At 45.3% G+C, this 22,135-nt stretch overlaps 1 protein-coding gene across 2 annotated transcripts in view; it reads right to left on the bottom strand.

The window, feature by feature from the left end:
• Nucleotides 1-9,496: 9,496 nt before the first annotated feature.
• LRRK1 (leucine rich repeat kinase 1) overlaps nucleotides 9,497-22,135 on the bottom strand; it is a 79,620-nt gene continuing 66,981 nt past the window's right edge. For both annotated transcript variants that reach the window (XM_080980220.1, XM_080980221.1), the window contains 6 exons: nucleotides 20,689-20,840; nucleotides 18,009-18,126; nucleotides 17,426-17,542; nucleotides 15,025-15,869; nucleotides 13,458-13,559; nucleotides 9,497-12,474 (listed from right to left, as the gene is read on the bottom strand). In XM_080980220.1, the coding sequence (XP_080836346.1) occupies nucleotides 12,297-12,474; nucleotides 13,458-13,559; nucleotides 15,025-15,869; nucleotides 17,426-17,542; nucleotides 18,009-18,126; nucleotides 20,689-20,840 (1,512 nt within the window). In that variant the 3' untranslated portion in view covers nucleotides 9,497-12,296. The remainder of the gene's footprint in view (nucleotides 12,475-13,457; nucleotides 13,560-15,024; nucleotides 15,870-17,425; nucleotides 17,543-18,008; nucleotides 18,127-20,688; nucleotides 20,841-22,135) is intronic.

Below are 22,135 nucleotides of genomic sequence, written 5' to 3'. Positions count from 1 at the left end.
GGCACATGGCTGTCGGCACTGATGCTGCTGGTGATGGTGGCCACATGCTGTCTCGGCTTGGCAGCTGCCTCTGGTTGCACCCCTCTCTCAGAATTTTGTGACCAGGGCCACTGCCTCTCTCCCTCCCCACTACACCACTGAATTTAGGCCAGCACAACCGGTTCTGTTGCATTGGACACCAAGCATAGAAGAAGAGGAGGAGGAGTTTGGACTTGATATCCCACTTTATCACTACCCGAAGGTGTCTCAAAGTGGCTAATAATCTCCTTTCCCTTTCTTCCCCACAACAAACTGTGAGGTGAGTGAGGCTGAGAGACTTCAGAGAACTGTGACTAGCCCAAGGTCACCCAGCAGATGCATGTGGAGGAGCAGGGAATCGAACCCGGTTCACCAGATTACGAGTCTGCCGCTCTTAACCACTACACCACACTGGCTCTCCATAGGGGTTGTGCTGTAGGGCATTGCAACTATGATGCAGTGAATTGAGCAGGATGGAAGGTGAGAGGCGGGGGGGGGGGGACGACGACGACCGAATTTTGTCCTTGCACAAGGGGCCCCTGAAATTTGAAAGACCAAAGTCCACCCCGGTATACACCAAATGTTCCGGTTTATTTTCTGTCCCGCTTTTTGTTGTGTTGCATTGCAAGAGTGCCCTTCCAGTGGGCCATTCAGATGCGGGGGATAGTAACTGAACTGGGTTCCATATAGTCACAAAAAAAGAGCAGCAAAAACAAACACGCTGCTCAGCGTGACACTCAAAACAGAAGCATGGCACTCAAATCGGAAGCGTAACACTCAAAACGGAGCATGTTCAGCTTCCAAAAAAAGTTCGCAAATCGGAACACTTACTTCTGGATTTGCAGTGTCTGGGTTCCAAGTTGTTTGAGTACCAAGGCGTTTGAGAACCAAGGTACCACTGTACAGCTAAATCCCAAATCCTTACTTTAGAGGAGGCTGGCATCAGTGAAAGGCATATGATGGCCAGTGTCCTCCCCAGCCTCCTGGAAGTATCAACTGGGGTGCAGTTCTTATTGTGGGCAGTCCAGTACAAATACACCACTAATGCATGTTTGTTGTGCCAATGACATGTTGCAGAAGATACTTTGAAAACATTGCCCGCCCCCCAGCCTTAGTCCAGCATCCTGCCTCTTCAATCTGTAGCCAGCCAAGAGGTGGCTGAATATTTTTGCCCTGAGCTTCTCTGGTTGCAAAACTAGGGATTTTCATTTCTTTCCCCACCCAGCAAGTCTAGATTTTGTGAAGGATATGGAAGTATTCCATTTATGCAGATTAAAATCCCCGAGAATGAGTCTTGGCAAAAAAGAAAAAGAAAAAAAGGGGGAAAAACCACCCTTGTTAATACAAATCAAATTATCCTTTCTGTTCTTTTCTGTTCCCCTGCTATCTCGAGTTTGGATTATCAAGTGCGATACAAGAGATAATAACATCCTTATAGCATAATCGCATTAGAGGCATTTGTGGGAAGCAGAGCGGAACCCAAAGTTACAATGAGGCTAAATAACGGGATTACTGGACAAAGGCACAATAATAGCAGATTTTAATCTGCCCACCCCCTCCTACTGCCCAAGACGTGGGCAGAGACACAGCAGCCGCAACTGCTTAGGAGGAATGTTGGGAGGAATGGATCTGCCAGTTTTGGTCTCCCTCTCTCTCTCTCATTTCCCCCAAGTTTAAATTCAATTTGCCACATTGCTGCATCGAATTACGATTTATTTGTCATGAAAATAAACCAGCAATGTAGAGTACATGTCTGCGTGCAGTTTTGCCCAGTACAATGCATTTGGGTTTGTTAATTTCAGCAGTATGTGTAAGGGCTGCTGGTTTTCCATTAAGATGGGGAGAGAGAGAGAAAAGGTAGCTCTCCGGATGTTGCTGGATTCGAACTCCTGACATCCATGACCATTGGTCAGGCTGGTTGAGGCTGATGGGGCTTGGAGTCTGACAAGATCTGTAGGGCCACATGAGATTCCCTCTCATTCATATATATGGTTGGCTTCTAGGTTTTGCTATCATAAAATAGAATAAATAAAAAGCTGGGCTTATTACACCATTTACAGAGATACCTTGGTTCTCAAACACCTTGGTTCTCAAACAACTTGGAACCCAAACACTGCAAAGTGTTCCAGTTTGCGAACTTTTTTCAGAAGTCGAACGTGCTCCGCTTTGAGTGTTATGCTTCCGATTTGAGTGCCACACTTCCATTTGGAGTGTTACGATGAGGTTTGTCTGTTTTTGCTATTTTGCGTTTTTGTGGCTCTTTTTTTTTGTGTGTGACTGTGTGGAACCCAGTTCAGCTACTGATTGATTGTGTGACTGCAGTACATTGTTTATTGCTTTCATTTTATGGATCAATGGGCTCATTAGATAGTAAAATTCATGTTAAATTGCTGTTTTGGGGGTTGTTTTAAAAGTCTGGAATGGATTAATCCATTTCGCATTACTTTTTACTGGAAAGTGTGCCTTGGTTTTGGAACGCTTTGGTTTTTGAATGGACTTCTGGAACTGATTAAGTTTGAGAACCAAGGTACCACTGTATATAATGCAGAATTTAGGGTCTGGTCCTTGAACTCTAATGTTTTCTTAGTTGCCTGGATGAAGAATGCGTGTGTGCATGTGTGTGTGTGTGTGTGCAGAATCTAGGCAAAGGGTAAAGGGACCCCTGACCGTTAGGTTGAGTCGCGGACGACTCTGGGGTTGCGGCACTCATCTCACTTTATTGGCCAAGGGAGCCGCCGTACAGCTTCCGGGTCATGTGGCCAGCATGACTAAGCCGCTTCTGGTGAACCTGAGCAACGCACAGAAATGCACTTTATCTTCCCGCCAGAGTGGTACCTATTTATCTACTTGCACTTTGATGTGCTTTCAAACTGCTAGGTTGGCAGGAGCAGGGACTGAGCAACAGGAGCTCACCCCGTCGCAGGGATTCGAACCGCCGACCTTCTGATCAGCAAGTCCTAGGCTCTGTGGTTTAACCCACAGTGCCACCCACGTGTGTGCAGAATCTAGCCTTTTAAATTTACATGTATTGCTTTGTCTGCTTTTGTTTCTGGCCCTGCCCACCACTGGCATTCAGCCCTTGGAACATTGCCCAGAAGGGAATGTGGCCTGTGGGTTGAAAAAGGTTCCTCACACCTGATACACTACAGTGCCTTGAATCTGTGTAGTGCTTCACAGAATAACCATGAAAAGGAGCTGTCCCTACCCTAAGAAGCTTGCAGTCTAAAGCTTGCCATCTTGGCGAAACTGAAGATGGCTGGGAGATGCCAAGAACTGTAGAATCTAGAAACAAGAGATGTAGGAAGGCGTGTGAACCTATGCAGTTTCCTTTTGACTGGGGTTCGGCCAGCCCTGCCCAGGTCTTCTTTGGCCACGCCCACTTTGGTTTTGGCTCCACCTGCTCCAGGCACTTGCTCCCCCTCCATATTACGTGAACAAGAACCTTCCTGTTCTCTGGCTCTTTGTGGTTAAAACACTTTAAAGGTTGTTGTAACTAAAACTGAGTATTGGGACTGAATGCTGGACTTGGCTGGATCTTGAATCTTGAACTAAACTAGGCCAATTTGGGCAGAAGCGGGCTTTGGCCAAGATGGATCATGACAGCTCTGGTTTGCCCAGGTTGTGCTGCCCAGAGTGATCAAGGGCCGTCAAGGGGCAGCAGAAAGGAGGAGAGATGGGCAGCCTCTGTAAAGGGCAGTGTGCAGCTGTTTGCAAGAGGTCTTTTAAACAGCCCCTGTGCTTTGGCCATGTGTGTGTTCCCATCAGGGGAGCAGCCCAAATGTGCAGAATTGAACCCTCTGCTCCCAAGCGGATTAAAACATTACATGAAAAAGTGTGGGGATGAGTTGTCCCTGGACCAATCCAACATCCCAGATCAGGCCACAGATTGTGAACCGGGGAACATGCAGAGTCCTCCTGAATCACTTGAGAGCTACTGCCTCATGGAATCTTTAGGAGAAGAAGGTCACTGCTTCTGGGTGGAAATTCGCCTCTACTGGGCAGATCACTTCAGCATTTTGCTGAGGTGGCAGAGAGATTCCCTGCTCTCATCATCTTAGCTTCCCTGCTGTCTGCTAACGCTCTGCCTTAAGCTTCTCCTTGCTCCCATCTGCACCTTGACAGCTTTCCTGCTTACAGATATTCTTGCTCTGGTTCATCAGCCTCACCCTCCTGATGAACCTTAGGGGGCCTGGAAATCATCTGAAAAGGATTATAAACTAGCCATTACTGGTGAAAAAGCTCACATCTCACAAAAACAGACTCAGCTCGAGGACTGTTTGATTGTGGTTGGTGGAGCAAACTTTCATCATGCTCATACCAATAGGTGAGAGTAGAGATGGGCAACTGAACTTCAAAGCACAGCCAAGACTAGAGAGCACTTCAGATGCAGTCATGATATTCACTTGCTCCTATCTTCCTCCATTCCCCTCCCCTCGGCCTGCTAGTTTTGGGCCCCCTGCCATATGGAGACAGGGTACTACCACTGCCTGCACTTTCCAGAAATATCTGGAGACATTTTTGTTCTGACAGACTTTCGCACCTAAAATGTGTATGCCTCTTCCACAGAGGTCTACTTGGTATTGCTTTTAAATTTATCTGCTGTTATTAACTGTGTTGTTTTAAACCATTTTAAAGGTTTTTATTGCGTTTTGTACATTGCCTTGAGGTGTGTGTGTGTGTGTGTGTGTGTGTGTGTGTGTGTGTGTGTGTAAGGTGATTATAAATAAATAAAACTTAGGGGAGGGCTTAGGAGAATGGGGCTCTCCTTCCATCTTAGTGTTTCAGAACAAATGCAATTATTTCTCAGGAACATCTATATTTCTAGGTAACTTGCTGGTTCTACATGATAAATGGCTTTCATTACAAACCATTTAATGGACCTGCATCTTAGTTGTGGGTTTATATATTTCTATTATTTGTTTTCTTCATTGTTATTATTGTTTATCATCATTAATAACCACTTAGGTTTGACTCTTCTGTTACAAAGATACAAGACAAGGTTCTGACAGTGGTCTCCTCAGATACAGTCCAGATTCAGGCCCATAAACAGGGAATCTGTGGCCCTCCAGATGTGGGAACCCAAGTCCTATTGGTCCTTCCAAAAGACCAAAGGTCAAGATTGTTGAGTATGTCATACAGAAACATCTGGAGGGCCACAACCCACAGGTTCCTCATTCCCATTCCAGCTGTTTCCTCCATAGGAGCTGCAGGTGGGTGCTGGGACTGGCCCATGTGCATGGTGCCAATGCACAGAAACAGCTGGTTTGTGGATCATTGGCCTAGTTCAGCCTTGTCCTAGTTGCAATGCTGGTTCTGTGAAGAGCATGGAGGCTGCTGCGGGAGTTGTTTCTCCTACTTACTTTGTTGAGTCTGTTGATCTAGTGGGCTTTGTCTCCCTGAAGAGAAAGCGCCCTCTAGTGTCTCAGTTTAGGGACATCACGAACACCCTCCCCCTTAAACAATGCCTATGGTAATTTTGGGAACACAATTGGGTGAAGGACCATAGTTAGCTTCTGCCTAGAAGTCTTGATTCCCTAACCCCAATGTATGGCTTGGGGACTTGTGGGTGGAGTGGCAGGCCTCATCTTATCCAGAGGCTAGAGAAAGCTGCTCTGCATGTGGTCAGATACACTATTATTAATTGTTGTTGTTGTTTTTTATACCACCCTTCATCTGAAGACCACAGGGTGGTTTACAATATAAAAACACAAAAATGCATACCATTATAACAAATGAACAATCAAAAACTGCCCCCCCCCCCCAGTATTACATGTCCTGGCACTAAACACGGGTATATTCTCCTATTCTATGTTCCTCTAGTGTTACGACAGAGAAAACCCTTTTCTCTGTCTGCTTTCTCCATGCCATGCATAATTTTCCATCTTACTATGTCACCTCTAACTCTCTTCTTTTCTCTAAACCAGGGCTGTCCAACCAGTAGATCGTGATCTACCAGTAGATCCCCAGCTGATCCTGGTAGATCATGGGATCCTTATTGTGTACAAAAAGGTATGTGGAAAAAACTAAAAAACTCTGTGCAATCCTCCCCCCAAAAAGCTCAACAACTCTGGGTACTTCCCTCCTAAAAAAATGGGTAGATCACTGCCAGTTTTTTTTATACTGGGAGTAGATCAGTCTCTTGGGAGTTGGATGTGCCCGCTCTAACCCCAGAAGGCCCAAACCCTGCAACCCTTCTTCATAGCTCTGCTCCATTGCTGACCTGTGAAGGAAGGTGAGCACCATGCCCATTGCTGTATGTGAACAGAGAGTGAGGCATCCAGAAAACAACTCTAATTGAGCTTTGCATCCCCCCCCCCCCGTAGCTGCAGAACCCGTATGTGGGGCTGAACAGAAACCATGAAGAACCAGAGAGGCGTGAGCTGCAGAGAAGCATGAATGTTCTTCCTGCTGTGCAACTCCTTTGAGATATCTTCATGCCTTTCTGAGGCTAGATCTGGGGGACCACACCAAGGTCTGAACACCAATATTCAAGCACAATAACGGACAGGAATTCAGAGCTACGAAGGTAAGGCATAGTTATGTTCACTGTCTATTCAACACAGCAACTTTTAATCTGTGTTGCTGCAAATGATGGGCTGATGTGTAGAGTGGATGCTTGGGTTGCGAACATGATCTGTGCGGGATGCATGTACGCAACCTGCAGCTTTTGCAACCTGCAGCTGCGTGTCTGCACACATGTGGGTTGCAATTCGGCGCTTCTGCGCACGCACAAAGTGCGATTAGCGCTTCTGCACATGCGCGACCGCCAAAACCCGGAATCAACCTATTCCAGTACTTCTGGGTTTCGGCAGTCCGTAACCCGAAAAAACACAACCTGAAGCGTCTGTAACCCGAGGTATGACTATACAATTAAGTTGTTTCTTCAGGGGGAAAGTACATTAAGAATCAACCCCCTCCCCCTGCCAAAATGCTGCAGAGGAGCATTGGGAGCATTGCTCTGTTGGCTAAGCTCAATGGACCTTGCCACCAGCCACTGGCAGGGTTTGTTGGACACAATAAGCCATGATTCAATGTGCTGCTCAGACTAACCATGGCTTGTCATACCGCCTGAACATGATACGAGGAACAAGGCAGAAATGAAAGAACAGACCTTGGTTTGTTTCTGGCTTGCTTCATGTGGTTTGTTTGTAGCAAGCAGCTAACCACGGTCCAGGTTAGGATCACAGGAAGGATGCCTAGGCCAAGTCAGATCACTGGTCCATCAAGCTCAGCACTGTCTCTACCTCTGCCCGGCAGTGGCTCTCCAGGGTTTCAGGCAGGGAATCTTTTACAGAATCATAGAGTTGGAAGGGATCTTTCCCAGCCTTTTGTGGGGCTTGAACCTGGGACCTTCTGCATGCAAAGCAGATGCTCTACCCCTGAGCTAGGGTCATTCCCCAACAAGTGAGCCAAGGGGGAGTGAGAAGTCATATGGCCATGGTAGCAGAGCCACTGAAAATTAAACCATGGTTTAAGACAAACCTTGGTTTATTGTGTGAACGAGGCCATTGGGAATGAGGTGTGTGCCCTGGAACATAGAACCCAGGATACTCCGCAATATACAAGGGTTCCTCTGCAATGTGTTCAGTTCCCCTGAGAGCTGGCAGCTTAAAAAAACACCACCACCTTTGTGTTAAACTATACCGGCGTTTTTGTTTTAAAGGGTTGACTGATATATTTAGCACTGGAATTCTAAATGGCTCACAGAGCTCAAGGGGTCTTATTTCCCAGTGAGTATTTCCCAGTGATTTCTTTCAGCTTCTGCCTTCTGGAAAGAAGGTACAAGGTTATAAAGACTAGGACTAGCCGCCTGAGAAAGAGTTTCTACCCAAATGCAATTTTGGTTTTAAACGCATTGTAAGGAGTCTGTATGAGAGTATATTGTATTTAAAAATGGGGTATCAGAGTTTTTAGGGGGCTAACCAGGTTGGGATAGCTGGGATAGCAGGCTTGTTGGGTTTTGAATGTCTTACGTAGATTTTTCAATTTTGTTGTTCTATATGGGACAATGACAATAAAGATTATCGTATCGTAAATAATTTAGCAGATGATTTAGCTCATAGGTAGGCAAACTAAGGCCCGGGGGTCGAATCAGGCCCAATCGCCTTCTAAATCCGGCCCACGGACGGTCCGGGAATCAGCATGTTTTTACATGAGTAGAAGGTGTCCTTTTATTTAAAATGTATCTCTGGGTTATTTGTGGGGGATAGGAATTCATTCATCCCCCCCCCCAAATATATACCGTATTTTTCGCTCAATAAGACGCACCACACCATAAGACGCACCTAGTTTTTGGAGGAGAAAAACAAGAAAAAAAATATTCTGAATCCCAGAAGCCAGAACAGCAAGAGGGATCGCTGCGCAGCGAAAGCAGTGATCCCTCTTGCTGTTCTGGCTTCTGGGATAGCTGCACAGCCTGCATTCGCTCCATAAGACACACACACATTTCCCCTTACTTTTTAGGAGGGAAAAAGTGAGTCTTATAGAGCAAAAACTACGGTATATTTGAGGCCCCCATAAGGTCTGAGGGACAGTGGACCGGCCCCTTGCTGAAAAAGTTTACTGACCCCTGATTTAGCTGCATTTTCACTTAAACAATTTAAATTGTACAGTGGTGCCTCGCAAGACGAAATTAATCCGTTCCGCGAGTCTCTTCGTCTTGCGAAGCACGGCTATTAGCGGCTTAGCAGCTATTAGCGGCTTAGCGGCTATTAACAGCTTAGCGGCTATTAACGGCTTAGCGGCTTTAAGAAAAAGGAAACAAACTCGCAAGAACTCGCAAGACGTTTCGTCTTGCGAAGCAAGCGCATAGGGAAATTCGTCTTGCGGAACAACTCAAAAAACGGAAAACTCTTTCGTCTAGTGAGTTTTTCGTCTTGCGGGGCACCACTGTATCGTCACCAAATACCTTAGTGGGGTGCTTTTTCAGGTACCAATGGAAGAGTAAAAGAATGCTGTTAACAATAGCTGCTACTTATTTTTAGGAAGATTTTCCCTTCCCCTTTCATTCTCTGTTAGTGTAATAAACCACAGCCAAGTTGCCACCCCCGCCCCCCGTTAAGCAGCTGAAGGTTTAGTGCATTTATCTACTAATTAAACAACTTAAAAGCATGCAGAGGCACACAGACACATACTTAAATAAATGTGTGAAATTCAATAAAAGTGGCAAGACACACACTGCTCCAAACCAACAGCTTGGTGCTAAAGCTCATTTCAAATTTTCAACCGGCTGCAGCAAACTCTTGAGCTGCTTTGGAAGGTGTCACAACACCTAAGAGCGGATGCAGCCATCAGCTGCCAATTGGGAGTGACAGCAGCATGGCTTAATCCTTGGGACAGTCTGTCTATTTTGAAACACATTTCGCGTTGGAATAAGGTCACTGGAAAGCAACAGGCTCTGGAGCATTTAAAGTTGAAACCAAGCACCCCATTTGGAGGAGAAGGAGGAGGAGGGAAAAGAGAGGCTCCAGGCAGCTCATATTTTCAGCACATCTCACTGGCATTTGGGGAAGCTGCTTTTTATTGTTGTTATTATGGCTTATAAAAACATTCCTCTGTACATGCTTGCAACAACAGAAAGTTCATTTTTATAATTGCCAAAGCTAAGTCCCCAGGGGCCTTCTCAGCATGTCATATAAACTCTTCTCTTCGGGGTTTTACATAAAAAAAGCCGTAAACTCTTCTTTCTGGACAGGGCCTGTACAGAACTTGTCAGTTGATGGGGGTGGAAGGACATTTAAAGGAAAAGTGACATATAGCAAAGAACACCCCATCAACCTCCTCCTTCCCTTCTCCACAACATCTATTCCAATTTGTCCTAATGTCCTTATAATATGCATTTCCCTGCATCAGTGGCAACCAATGCATGGGGGAAAGAATGACATACTGATGTCAGGAGATGGAGCGAGTTGAATAGGTGGCAAGCAGTGTAGGAGAGGGACTCTGCTCTGAGATGTAGGTTTTGGGGAACACCTAGTCCAGCTGCAAAGCGCCCCGCAAGAGCCAAATACCAGCTGATTGTCAGGTCTTGCAATGTGCTCTGAAAGGCACGTTGTGGGCTGTGCATCAAAACCATGCAGGCAAAAAAATTAAAATCGCCTGATGTCATTATGACATCAGTTGATTGACAAGTGGATGGGGAAAGTAATGACCTGACCAGATCCAAAGTCAGCCAACCCACTGTGCCCAATTTTTACAACACCTTAAGCGGCACAGATTTGCAGGATGACCTAACTAGGAATTGTCTGCATTGCAGCCGATTGCTGTTGCTCCCTATTCTCCTCAGAGCAACCAGAAGCTCTGTTTGTATAATTCTGCACTTATATTGGCAACTGAAGCTGCAGTAGTGCAATTAAACAGCTTGTTATTATACAGAGGGTTGTACACTCAGTGGCTCTGGATTTCTTGCTGGATGCGTTATTTTCTTCTCCTGCTGGAAGAAACTGAGATTTCTTCCTCAAGCACAAAAGAATGAGCTGTAAGAGTGTTGAATTGTAAAAACAAACAAGCAAAAGTCTGCTGAAGGAAGGGCGGCTGGGAGTCTATAATGAAGGCAACACAAAAATTGGATCTGAAATGCATTTCCCCACTTTAAAATACCCCCCTCCAAAGCCTGCACACCCCTCTGTTAAAAAACTTATCTTTGGGGAGGTGTTTCCCCCCCCAAAAAAATGTCTATTTTTGAAATAGAAAACTGTATACGTGTTTTCATGTTTAATCTATTTTGGTAGTGCTGAAATAAAAAGATCTTTTCAGAGAATCCTCCCCTCCCATAATGAAATTGGACCCCCATCCAAAGAATGATTGTCACACTAAATCAATAGGATTGGGGGGGGGGTGGTGAAGCAAGCAGGGAAAAAGGCTGGGCTCACCATAGTGCCTTCCCTGCGCCCCACCCCCACTCCAGCAAGTGGCAAAGTTCTCCTGGAACTGTTTTTTGTTTTACTCTGGGAAGCCTGACCAGCAGGCAGGGTCCTGGTGCTGCTTTTATACCCTGTGCAGTGCTGGGGGCACAGCACCAACAAAGAACTGCAGCTGTTTAGTCCTTTGGTTAAGTCCCTTAGACAAGTAATAGCTGCACTTAAAGTATTATTGAAATCAACAGAACAATATGCTTGTGTGCAAGTCCAATAAGCTCTAAGAGTTGTGCACTTCTTTTTGCTTTGAGGTAATTTGCTACAAAAACTAAACGGGGTTAATTTGAACTTGATTCCACGTAACTAAGGGCCCCTATGGGGGGGGGGGGGAGGCTGGGTTTTTGTTGGGCATATTCTGCAACGTGTCATTGACTCAATAATAGTGCATTAACAGTGGGGTTTATACTTGACTCTCCACACATCATTCTGTTTTATCTGTCGTTCTGTGGTGGTCATTATTGCCATCTGCTGGGGCACTCTTTTGCTATTCTGCAAAAAAAGCTGGACACCCCAGCACCGCCCTACCCACCCCCAGGAACATTGGTGACATGAAAAGTTACAGCAGGCAGTTACAGAACATGCACGTATTAGAAACTAAGCAGTATGTCCATCCTGAAGCTTGCAAATGGTATCAAAAGTGGGATTCTGTCTCTCTCTCTCTCCATACTGCTGCTCAGACCAAAACCTCTGGATAATTTTATGAAGAAGCTACCTCCATCTACAGCAGTGTTCTCTTGGCAGCGATTCCGTGCCTTATTATTGCTATGGAATCAGAAAGCTGATGTGTGACTTTGGGGTCACCCTCTGTGTTTCGGAAGACAAAGCTTGCTAACTATGGGGTCAGTGATGCATTGCAAAACCAACAGCACTATTTTGACCTTGAAGAAGTGCTGCTGCCCATATCCACGTGCGTGCGTGAATAGATTAAGGGCGGGAGTGGTCTTCCCATTGACTATTGCTTAGCTAGCTGAAAATCCAAATGCATTATAGACAACGTGCAATGTGGGGTGGGGAACCACCTAAGTGCATAAAAAGAACCCTGCTGGATCAGGCCAATGTCCCATTTAGTGCAGCATCCTGTTTCCACAGTGGCCAACCAGATGCTTATGAGAAGCCCCCAGCACTCTCCCCTCCTGAGGTTTCCAGCGACTGGTATTCAGAGACGTACTGCCTCTGACTGTGGAGGCACAGTATCACCATCACGGCCAGTAGCCACCTAGAATGTCCTTTAGCAGCAAAATTGAACAGCAAACATCTAGTGTCCTTGGAGATCCTCATACAGAGATTGCTGGGAACTGAAACTGTGTGTCAGTTTTTGCGTCGCTTGCCGGGCATCCAGTCTCTGCCTCTGCGCCACAACTGCTACCTCCTCTTTCGCATGCAAGCCTCCAGCCTTCCCAGCTCTTCATAGGACCGGTAGAAAATGTCAAAGTCTTTGGCACCCCAGCTCTTCCAGGCGGCCAAACACCACTCTGTGGCCTCATTCTTGAAGCAGCACACAACCGTGTCCTTTGCCAGCACAGCAGCATCCACCAGTGTCCTGGGGAACCCAGAAAAAAAGAGGTTTCTTTTTAAAAGAAAAAAAAATAGAAAACAGAAATTTTCTTTTGCACAGTGTATATTGCAAGGAGATTTTTTGTTTTTTTAAAGCAATTTTTTAGCTCTTCTGGGGCAGGTTTGAGGAACCTCCAGATGTTGCTGAACTAAGTCCAGTCATTCCTGGCCATCAGCCACACTTGCTGGGGCTGATGGGAGTTGAAGTCCAGCAACATCTGGAGGGACAAAAGTCCCCCACATCTGTTTTAGGGTGTGGGCAAATCCTGCTCCAATTTTAAGGCAGCTAATCAAGATTTCCAGGTAGGAGGGATGGTGCTTCTGTGTTTTGCGTAGCTCCTCATTGCCCCTCTCTTCGTAACTAGCTAATTTGGAATAACTTATATGAGGGTGTTTAAAAAAATAAGGGCAGAATAAATTATGCAAAATGAAGGAAGATAATGCAAGCCTTCTCAATTTAATTATTGAAGAATTATGCTCTTCTCGAACAGAGAAGCCTTTCAATCTTCACCATTCCACCCTTGCAGAAATATAGAAACGTAAGGCTTTTAAGCAATGCTAGCCTATTTATTTAACAGATTTATATCTTGCCTTGGTATACACACATCCCTTCTCCCAAGTTGTTCCAGGCTTGCTTAGGTTTTTGTCTTGTTGTGAACAGCACATTACCACCTTTCCCTTCGCCTGCCTGAAATGAACTTCCTTCACCTTCATGCCGGGGAAAGAAGTTTGCAGGATCTAGCAGCAGGCTGAGAGCAAAGCTGTGTTTGGTCTGATTCTGCTCGTGAGCAAATGAGAAGGTGCCTGCCTGTGAACATGCCTCTTCTGAACTGCTCCTTGATCCAGAGATACTGTTAACAAGTGGAAATGTCGGCAATTGAACTGGGCTCTCTGTGCCTGCCATGTGCAGAGTGGCAGGTCTTTCCAAAACTGTCCCCTGCCACCTCCCCCTTTCCCATTCATCCTTACCCATAAGGGGCCAGCTCTGCCGCCTTCAGAACCGCTATGACTCTCCCCCGCTGAGAGATGGCTTCCTTCTCCAAGCCGATCACAATGATATCTCCGCCTCGCCTGGAAAGGGAAAGCAGGAGGACTTCCGTTACATGCAGCTCGGCGGGGGGGGGGGGGGGGCGATTCAACGGCAGGAAAAATGCAGACGTTTGAAAAGTTCCTGTGTGGATGCCTTGGAGCGGCCAAAGCAGCAGTCATCCAAAAGGCCACGGAGAAAACCTGAACTCCTGAAAATGGCAGGATTCTTAGAGGATCATAGAAGCCTGTCAGGCTTTGCTGAGGAGCAAAAACATACCCAGGGTGTTCATATACAGCCTCTAATCTCTCAGGATGAGCTGTGGCCTTGAAGAGCTGTTCAAGCCAAGCTGGTAGGAAGCGCAAGGAGGATGTAGTTCAAAAGCCTGGGAGGCTATTAGAAAGCAGGGAGAAATTCAACTTGGGTTTCACCTGAATCTATTAGATGTCATTTTCCCGAAACAATATGGGAACTGAAACACAGCTATCCTTTTCACTTACTCAGTTTTTGCTATGTGGCTTCCCAGCCAAAGAATTGTTTACAAAAATGCACATACTGGGGGGAATTGTGCATAAAAGGCCAATGTGGTGTAGTGGTTAGAGTGCAACACTACGACCTGGAAGAACCGGGTTCAAATCCCCACTTGGCCACGAAGTTCACTGGGTAGCCTTGGGACAGCCATTGTCTCTCAGCCTAGCCTACTCTCACAAGGTTGTTGTGGGGAAGAAACCATATACGATACCTTGAGCCCTTTGGAGGGTGCAGGTTTCACCAGATATACTGGTGGAAACCACACACACACTCACAGAGACAGAGATGGAGATGAAGTATATTATGGAAAACTGCTTGCAGAAATGTGTACATTCTTCAAAACTGCATATAAACTGTGTTATTTAGGATAAATTCATCGTAACTTGTTGAATTTTCATGTGATTTATTATTATTATTTATTGAATTTATATACCGCCCTATACTCGGGTGTCTCAGGGTGGTTCACAGAATAAAATCCAAGATATAAAACCACAAAATACCTAATAAGAATAAAAACAGCAACCCAATACCCCCCCCAATATTTTTAAAGGGCATAGGACGTAAATTGGATCAACCAAAGGCCTGGTAAAAAAGGAACATTTTGCCTGGTGCCTAAAGGTGTATAACAGGCATAGGCAAACTCGGCCCTCCAGATGTTTTGAGACTACAATTCCCCTCATCCCTGACCACTTGTCCTGTTAGCTAGGGATGATGGGAGTTGTAGTCCCAAAACATCTGGAGGGCTGAGTTTGCCTATGCCTGGTGTATAATGAAGGCGCCAGGTGAACTTTCCAAAAAAATTACTTTTTTAAAAAAATGCAAACGACTGCAAAATGTGGAGAACTGAATTTATGACTGGAAAAATGAGAAACAGAAAGAACTCGGAAGACAAGTCAGGATCTCAGCGTAGGATCCTGAACCTTGAACGTGAAGGCATTCAAATCTTTGCAAGAGAAAGAGGCTTCCAGTGCAATTTACCTGGGAATCCAGAGGAGGTCTTTCACAGGTAGAATCCTTACAGCCTGGAGGCAGCCAGCGTGGGTGCTGGCTGGTTCCAAATCACTGTCAGGCCCCTCGCAGGGAGTCTTAGGCTCCTGCGTCTTGTCAGGCTCCTCACAGTCTGTCGAGAAAGGAGTGCTGGAATAACTTGCAGGGGAGCTCGGCATGCTTGAGGCAGACCTCATCAAGCGGTTGACCGACGAGGAGAAAGAGGACACAGAGCAATAGTCCGTCAAGGAGTCCTGGTGGTTTAATATCTGGATGCCCAGCTCTTGGCTGCAGAGGATCCCCACATCAGCCGAAGCATTGCTCCCGGGCTCCGGGCTCCTGTCTGTAGCCAGCTCAGCAGGGATCAAGGCTGAGGGCTGCTGAATGGTGAACATGTCCCTCAAGGGGCTGCAGTCCCCGCAGAAGTACCTTGCGCACAGCTGGTAAGTGGCCGTGTAATACATAAGTAGGAGGTTGGTTGCGTCGTCCAGGCACCAGGCCACTTCCTCTCCGTTGCACTCTGAGCTACACACAATGGACACAACCGTGGACGGCGGTTCGTAGGGCTCCAGTCTCCTGGCGATCTCCATACTTGCACAGTCTATGATGAGGATCCCAGGGCCGTTGCTGTACCAAACTTCGGCTCCATTGTTTGCCGTCTCCATCGCTTTCACGGGGTAAGGGTTCTGGCGGGGGTCATCATCGCTGATCTTGAAGGTGGAGCGGTTGGCCGTGTGGGAGCAGAGGTAGCAGCAGCCGTCCTCAGGGATACCGTGTGGTGCTTGGAAAACAGCTATCAGTCCGTCTGATAAACCAGCCAGGACAAGGTAGGCATTCTAAAAAGACAGGAGAGTTGTTTGCTTTTTTTAAAGTACTTTTTTTTTTTGGTAGGGGCCCAGTAAATTAGAATTCTAGATTCCCAACCTTGATACAGTGTTATAAGAAATATAGCAACAATGCCATCGTATTTAAGCAGGGGAATTCATGAAGCTTTTGCCAGACGCATTAACATTTCCAGGGGCAGGTAAAAATTCCAGGTTTCCTATTTGTAAAATGTATCCGTTAATCCATTCACTTTTGTTAGCGACGCAGCAAAAACTCTGCAGGGTTCTGATTGCTTTAGCTGATCTATCCACCCTACAGTGAAACAATTATATTTCCTTAATCAGTGTAACAATGTAAACAGATGAGCAAAGTGCATTTTAGAAAGGTAACTGTTGGGGGGGGGATGGACAGTTCCCCCTCCTCCTGCCCAGCATTTACCTTTCTAAAATGCCATTTGCTCATCTGTTTACATTGTTCAATTATTAGGCTCCATCCTGCAGGCCAACATTGGCAGCAGGGAGAGATCAGGCGATGGGGAGGCAAGAAAGATGTGCTTTGCCTGCAAAGAAACAAGGCTGTTTGATTCGGCTGTGCGTGCCTGTTCCCAGCAAGGAACAGGTTTGCAAAGCCAAATTGAGCAGGATTTAACCTCCTCCATGTCGGCTGATGAGCAGGGGAGTGAATTCCTGCTGCTTTGGCTGCAAGTGCCTATCTTCTTCTGGGAACAGGTGTGTGTGGATAAGGCAGAACTGAACTCCACCTTCCCACCCATCAGCTGATGGCATGAGTGAGGACAGCTGCTTGACAAATGGTGAGGTCTGGGGAAAATGGCCTCACAGGCAAGTGGACCCTCTGCCAGGCCAATATCAGCCTGCAGGCTGAAGGTTCCCCACCCATGGGATAGAGAACTGTCTACAGAACTACATTTTCCATCAGCCAAGATCCAATAATATGTATCTCGCAACACCAGAGACCTTTTAAGAGTTTTGACTGGTTACCAATGTAAGCAGATTCCAGCTAATTTAATTGCTAATTGGTGGAAACATGTAAAATAAGTCGGGGCACTGCAGGAAGATGCTCATATTTTTGCAGGCATGGGAGTCCAAGAGTCTCCGGTCATGTAATGGAAAGCTAGATTAAGGTTGTTAAAAGTTCTGAGGAAGTTATGAAAAATTTGTAGCCAGGGTAGGCCATCTTGTCTAGAAACACAGTGGAAGGAATCTTTGTGCGGCTCCTCAGTTCCCTTCTGAATTACAGCCACTCAGAGCTCTATAACCAGCATGTATTTTCATTAATTCCAGAATGCCTAGCATCATATCCAGCAGTTTTCCTGACTTGATTCAAAATGTATTAGAGTTAACAGCACTGAATGTGCACTGAAATACAGGGAATTGTTATTCCTAAAACTGCCAGCAGCAGGAGCTATAGTTGTATTTCTGCTGTTAACAACTCCTCCAGCTTGCTTTACTAATCTGAATAATTCTTTTTTAAAAAAAAGAAGAAGAAAGAGTCCTTTAAAAATGTGGGTTTTTTTAATGCTTCACCTTTGCAAACCACTCTGTTTTACCTTTTTTATGACAGGTACTGCAAGAAAACAAGTGACAACTGCTGGAGTGTCCACACCCTTTTGTGGAACCTTTAAAGGACACATGCCTTGTAAGCTGTACACGTAAATCTTTTGATCCTGTATGCAAACAAAATAAAGGAAACCTTTTCTCAACAATTAGGCATATATAGAATATGACAATATAGAAACAGAAGAAAACGTGTTGTACAAGCTTTTTAAAAATTCAACTTGCGTCTGAAATAGGTGGGCACATATTGTCTGTTTTTAACTCATGCAAAAGTATTTTGTGTACCAAATCTATTCCTGTTAATCATTTTTTTAAAATCATGTGTTTAGTTCGTTGGGATTTAGGTCCTTTTTAATAATGCCGTCTGGGGGAGAAGAGCCACCTGAGATGTCAGGCTGCCCATCTGAAGCATCCATGCCCTGCTGTGCCCTTCAACCCTACCAATTAACAGACCACAGCAGGCACCCGCTTAATGCGTTTGGTGTCTGAAGCAATGGAGTGCCGGCAAGTGAGCAGAAGAGAAACTCTGGCTCAAAAACAGGTGACATACGAAATACCTCGCTGAATAACAAATACCTCGGTGGCTGTCCATAGATAACTCTGAACTTTCATTTGGCAGCACAGCTTCATTCCTGGGCAGCTCATCCTTGCAACTTCGACCAGTCCTTTCTCTACGTTAACTACCGTGTAGTTCCTGGAAGGAGGAAAACAGAACTCATTCTAACAACAGCGCCAGAAGTAAAGCCAGGAACAGCCATGAGTACAGTGGTACCTCGGGTTACATACGCTTCAGGTTACATATGCTTCAGGTTACAGACTCCACTAACCCAGAAATAGTGCTTCAGGTTAAGAACTTTGCTTCAGGATGAGAACAGAAATTGTGCTCCGGCGGCGCGGCAGCAGCGGGAGGTCCCATTAGCTAAAGTGGTGCTTCAGGTTAAGAACAGTTTCAGGTTAAGAACGGACCTCCAGAACGAATTAAGTACTTAACCCGAGGTACCACTGTAGTGGAGAAAAATCATGGCTGTGTGTTTGGATGGTTCTCAAATTCTATCTCCCAGGGTAACTTCCACACTGTTGCTATTATGAGGGCAGGATTCAGACACCTACCACCAAATTCAGCTTATGCGATTAAAGTGGATTTGGCGCTCGTGTGTAACTAGCTCACTTTTTTTTTAAAAAAAAGACCAGACCTTTTGTGGTAAGGAAAGTGATAGGAAAATACACTGGGGTGGGGTAGGTAAAAATTGCTTGTGTACCTTCTCTGCAAACCAATCACAGCAATTGTTTGACAAACAGCCGAGGTTGTACAACCTCTTCACAAGCTTTGTGCCAACAAAGCAGGTAGAATGCTCACCTGGAAGCAGCCCCGGTGTTTGGGGGCTCCCTACAGTGGGTGTTGTCAAGATACAGTGGTGCCTCGGGTTACATACGCTTCAGGTTACAGACTCCACGAACCCAGAAATAGTATCTCAGGTTAAGAACTTTGCTTCAGGATGAGAACAGAAATCGTGCTCCGGCAGCGTGGCAGCAGCAGGAGGCCCCATTAGCTAAAGTGGTGCTTCAGGTTAAGAACAGTTTCAGGTTAAGAACGAACCTCCAGAACGAATTAAGTTCTTAACCCGAGGTACCACTGTATAGCTATCTACCTTCCCAGCTGGAAGTTGGAAGGATGGGAAAGGAAGAAAAGTTCTTTCTGGAGAAGAAAAACATAGCCAGCGTGGTATTGAAGCAAGACTGGAAGACTAGGACCAGGGAGGGACAACAACCTAGGTTCAAACAAATCATCAACCTTCCATCCATGAAATTCACTTGGGTGAGATTGAGCCAGTCACTGTCTCCCAGGGCTAATCTATCTCACAGAGTTTTGGTGAGGATAAAATGGAAAAGGTGAGAATCATGAATATGATTCTCACCTTTTGATTTGATTTGATTTGATATGATTCAGATCCTTGGAGGAAAAGGGACGATCAATGAGCAAAATACATTCTCATTCCATTTGGCTACCAAACAGCTGGATCCTCCAGGCCTAGTTACCACAATGAAAGATGATGAGGTTGGTTTGGTTTGAAGAGGCCAGAGGATCTGATACATTCTTTAAACAACAGTAACTTGCCTAGTGCTGGTTCCCCCCCCCCCCGTTCCTTCCCTCTGTATTCTGGGTCCCTTATTTTATCTATTTAAAGATTTCTACAGTTTTCCGCAAAATGCATCAACAATTTTAAACAAGAAAAGTTCATTAAACTATGTAAGGAATATATGTACATTGCAATGCGGACCAAGAATTTACAAATAAGTGAGCAGGTTACCAAAGGTTCACAAATGCCAAGGGTCCATACATTTAGTATTGCATTTGTTTGCTTAAGGGAAAGCCATCATGGCAATCAGAATGTTTTTAAAACAATGGCACAGGGGTGCATTTCCAAGGAAGAACAGAGAGTTAATTTTAATTTTGCTGCTACTCACAATAAGATACTGTTTGCATTTGGAAAGGAAAAGCCACAAAGCATCCATAAATTGATCACTGAATGCTGGATGTCTTAACCAGCCTGAGCACAAAACGTTACACATTAAAAATTTGAACCAGATGTGCTTTTTCCCGTTATTGTCCTGCCTTTTGGAAAAACACCCCCAAAACCAGCGTTACGAAACAACAGCAACAACCCTACCTATAACAAAAAGGAGAAGCCCGGGCATCAAAAATCTGGTCAAACCCAAGACATAACTTCCATTTTACAACAGCATTTATTTATAACATATAGATAAATTAGTAAGATGGGCCCAAGGCTCTCATATACCTATCTATGGCTGGAAGGGAGATTCCTCCTTCGCAGGAAGGATCAGATGGTGTCACTTAGTGGAGTGGAAGATTCACATCTCAAATTCAAAACACTCTTCTAATCCTAGTTCATCAAATGCCCTGGGCTCAGGGATTCAAAATGGTGGCCCAAGTAAATAGTCCTTTTTCTGATGGCCCCCAAACATTACTTTGGTCTACAAATGAACTCTAAACTGGACCACTGAAACCTTCTCATTGTGGTGGATCCCACAAGATCTCCATTACTACATTATCCAATGTAATGTGCTCATTACAAGGGTCTGTTTTCCATCTGCGAAGTGAGAATACCCAACCTTCCCTATGAATACAAGTGAGCATCTTCTGTATGCAGCTCAAGGGATGCTGAGTGACGGCTTTGTTTATGCTGAACTAAAGATGACAAGAAGGATCTAAAAATAAAAACAACAATATACAAACCTTGCGTCTTCTTTCCCATCCCAGAATACGACTGTGCACTCTTCCCCTTGGGAAGAGAAGAAGGACAACTGCTTCCCACATGGCAGCAGGTACATGAACGTAGCGAAAGTAGGTTCTTTCATTCGTCCTATCACAGAGGTGGCCAATGGGCGCTGTGTGAAAGAGAGGACAGAGTAATGTGTCTATGAAAGATGATGGTAGATATGAAAGGACCTCCTGTCCCCTTCAGAGCTCTGTGTCTCCTTTGAGGCACACACCATGAAGAGGTCTTTGCTCCACTGGAACAAACAGAGACACATGGGGCTGCACACATGAGTCTGTGAGGGAAACGGGGACCCCCCTAAGCATTATTTAAAGGTACCATAGTGCTCAAAATGTATTTATTTCATAAAATTTACACACCGCAAAGTGGTTAGCAAATAGAAAAAACCATTTATCGTAAAAACTGTTCAAAAATATATATATTAAAATCAGCAATAAACTAAAAACAGATTAAAATACACTTTGACATTCTACATATCTGGATAGGGTTGCCCAAATGAAATTGTTTTGCAGTTGTTTGGCATATATGATGTGAATGGGCAGATCTTTGCAAACAATTCCCCCCAGTCAATGCATTTTTGCATGCCGTTTTCACCAACCTATGTATTTTCATCCACACTTTCCCTTAATATATGCATTTTATAAGAATATTGTTTGGAGAACTGCATCACAAAATCCGAAGTGTGAATTCTAACAATCTGGTTTGCATATTTTCGGGAAGCATGGATTAGCTAAGCTTGCTTTTACACGCTGTCTGGCAATGCGACATTGCGGAAGGGATCAAATGCCGGTTCAAGAAGCGAGGGCCCAGCAGAAGTGCGAATTAGCAGTTTCTAATTAAAGTGCAAACCAAATCCAATTTGTTCTGCACCCCTACTAGGTGATCTGAAGCGGGGCCCCACTCTCTCTGAACCCAGCCTACCTCACAGGGCTTTTGTGTGGATAAAATTACAAGAATCATGATACGCGTCTTCTGAGCTCCCTGGAGGAAAAGCAGGGCCAAATATTATTAACATTAACAAATCAAAAAGTCCAAAATCCACGTTAGCGCAATACTTTCATTAGCTCAACCAAAATGTCACAGGATCCTGTGCAGGGCTATAAAATTACCCAGAATTCATCATCGTAAAAGCAACACAAAGGGGGTGAGAGACGTCTGTTGGCCAAGGCATCTGTGTCTGCATCTAGTAACAGCCTTAAAGCTGTTTTTTGGGGGGTGGGGGAGAAAGGCAGCAGCAGACATTCAAATGAGGCCCTTTCAGGTGCTCTGCAGGTTTCAGTTTGCAGAGCAGCCTCCTGGGAACAGCTGCCTACTTCTTCTTCATTCCTGTTCTCTGCCTACCAAAGGAACTTGCCCTAAGGACAGAGGTGGAACTGGGTTAGCAGCTGGTTATTGTATCTGCAG

Source organism: Podarcis pityusensis, assembly GCF_964106645.2.
Source record: "Podarcis pityusensis genome assembly, chromosome: 14".
In the NCBI taxonomy this organism is placed as follows: domain Eukaryota; kingdom Metazoa; phylum Chordata; class Lepidosauria; order Squamata; family Lacertidae; genus Podarcis; species Podarcis pityusensis.
The sequence above is the reverse complement of the archived record's forward strand: the minus strand, read 5'-3'. Positions and strand labels throughout refer to the sequence as shown.